This window comes from Echinops telfairi, unplaced genomic scaffold, assembly GCF_000313985.2.
Source record: "Echinops telfairi isolate 266 unplaced genomic scaffold, ASM31398v2 ScPeMD7_23;HRSCAF=83, whole genome shotgun sequence".
Lineage (NCBI taxonomy): Eukaryota > Metazoa > Chordata > Mammalia > Afrosoricida > Tenrecidae > Echinops > Echinops telfairi.
Genome location: NW_022103920.1, coordinates 40,781,505 through 40,783,914, shown reverse-complemented (window position 1 = coordinate 40,783,914; position 2,410 = coordinate 40,781,505). Strand labels below are relative to the sequence as shown.

The window sequence follows — 2,410 nt, the reverse complement described above, 5'->3', positions numbered from 1 at the left end:
TGCCCTGGATTCCCTGTGTTTCCAGTTCCTATCTGTACCAGTGTACATCCTCTGGTCTAGCCAGACTTGCAAGATAGAATTCAGATCATGATAGTGGTGGTGGTGGTGGTGGGGAGCATTTAGGAACTAGTGAAATCAGATATTTCATACATTTCTCTTTTTGGAACCATTAACTGGAATTGACTCCAGTGTTTTTGGCATTTCCAATTTCATTTAATTTTCAACGTGGTTACAATTGTGATGTGGTTACAAATGTGGATCTTGAATTAATGCTATTCTGACTTTTTGCAACTTCCTTCAGTTTCCTAACTAGTATTTGTCTGGCTTGTTGTGTACAAATAATTATTTTCTGATAATTTTCTTTGTGCTCTAATAGTAAAACTTGGAAGTTTTTGTCTAAGCATCATATCATGTATAAATATGTATTTAATCTTACTGTTCTCCTCCAGAGTGGTTGGTGAATTCAAATGGCTAATATTTTATAAATAGCAGCCAAATGCACAATCCATTATGCTACCAGAGCTTCTGTGATCTTACTTAGTCTAAATGCAGACTTTTATTCCAATAGATTTCTGCACTTACTGTACTCATTCTGAATTTAACGGTTATTACCATTTTTTGTTGTTTCCATGAAACTTCATTAAACCACTTCAATTGTTACATTGTTTTAAAAATACTAACTCAGAACTCCATATTTTTTGTAGGCCTTTCGTGAAGGATCTAGGAAATCATCAAGAGTGAAGGTAAACACATTAAATTTCAGGCATTATCAATTATCAATTATTCAGGAGCATAGTAAGTGGTTCCTTATTCATGTTCTCTTCAGTGTGTGGCATTTCATTGCTTGTTAGGTTCTTTACCAGAAGTGAAGTCCTAGAAAATTCTAGCTGATTAAACCAGTTTTCTAGTTTATGAGCAATATTAAAACATGAAGCCAAAAAGGAGTTATAAGAAATTTGTAATGTTGGAATTTGAAAATTTTTTTATATAGTTGGGATTCTAGTGATTTACTCAAGTGAATTTTCATAATATCCTGTAAAATCTTTAGAGCCACCTTAGAACCATAGGTGTATTACTCATTTATAACTTCTGTTTTATTATAGTGCTGTTTGTGAGTCTCTAAAATGATAAATTTCATACGTTTTCTCTTTTTGGAACCATTAACCTAATTTGTAGATGCTAAAACTGCTGGGGTGTAGACAAAGCTGAATAGATTAATAATGCAGAAGATGATCTAAATATGTAGTGTCTCATTTAATAAAAATCTCCTTTATCAAATAATCATCACAATGGAGAATTGATGTGTACAAAAATTATAACTGGTTGAATAAGTTTCATTGTAGAATAATCAAATGGTAAGATGAATTTCATTTTAGAAAAGAATACTTTTTAAGTAAAGATTGACCCGTCATATGGAGAGTGGGCTGATGGTAAATCTTTGTAACACATTACTAAATATCTCACTGCCATTGAGTTCAGGCTGACTCATAGTGACCTTATTGGACAGGGTATAACTGTCCATGTAGACATGTATATCGTCTTAGACATACAGTGTATACACATGTCTAAAAGGATATACAAGGATCTTATGGAATCTGAATTTTCAGTTTCAGTTCTATTTGGTTATATGTATTATAGGATAATCTGTCTTCTCATGAAGAATTTCAGTATTATAAAAGGAAATTGATAAATATTGTAACTGAATTGAAATGATATATACATTATAATTTTAATGAAAATGGAAGTACAGTGTATCTTGGTAAGATTGCAACTATGTAGTAATTGAATATAACTAGTAGTCGAGCTTTTAATATATTTTTAATTATTTGATAATTTTGGCCTTTTAATAAATTATTTTCCAATTAGAAAGCAATTGTTTTTATTTTGTGATGTGTTAAGAAAAGGTGGTAACCATTCTTTCTTGGCTTTTAGCATTCATATCTTACGAGTGGTAGAGTCATTATGAGTTGGAATCAATTTGATGGCAATAGGTTTGCCTTAAACCAAAGGTTCAACGAGGAGGAGGCGCATCAAGCTAGAAAACTCCAGCCCATATTATTGTCCCAGGAACTTAGGCTGTGGGTCATTTTAAGTTCTTTCACATTCTCTTAGGCATTTTGATATCATGTCAGATTTATCATGGGTATAGTGGATTATAAGATTACCCTAAATTAAGCAGTCAACATATATTTTTGTTATGACATTCTCCAGTCTTAAGCCTGGAGACATAGTCTTATTCAGCATGTGGAGATCACATGATAACTGGAACTTTATTCTCATTCAATCGCGCCATGAGTATATAACAATTCTTGGTGTGTTTGTGAGTCAGTAAAATCAGAAAAAAAATTTTTTTAATCGTTTTATTAGGGGCTCATACAACTCATCACAATCCATACATACATCAATTGTG

At 32.1% G+C, this 2,410-nt stretch overlaps 1 protein-coding gene across 4 annotated transcripts in view; it reads left to right on the top strand.

Moving 5' to 3' along the window:
• KMT2E (lysine methyltransferase 2E (inactive)) overlaps positions 1 to 2,410 on the top strand; it is an 85,343-nt gene that overhangs the window by 50,532 nt on the left and 32,401 nt on the right. For all 4 annotated transcript variants that reach the window (XM_045289015.1, XM_045289016.1, XM_004702601.4 and 1 more), the window contains one exon: positions 705 to 743. In XM_045289015.1, coding sequence (XP_045144950.1) covers positions 705 to 743 — 39 coding nt within the window. The remainder of the gene's footprint in view (positions 1 to 704; positions 744 to 2,410) is intronic.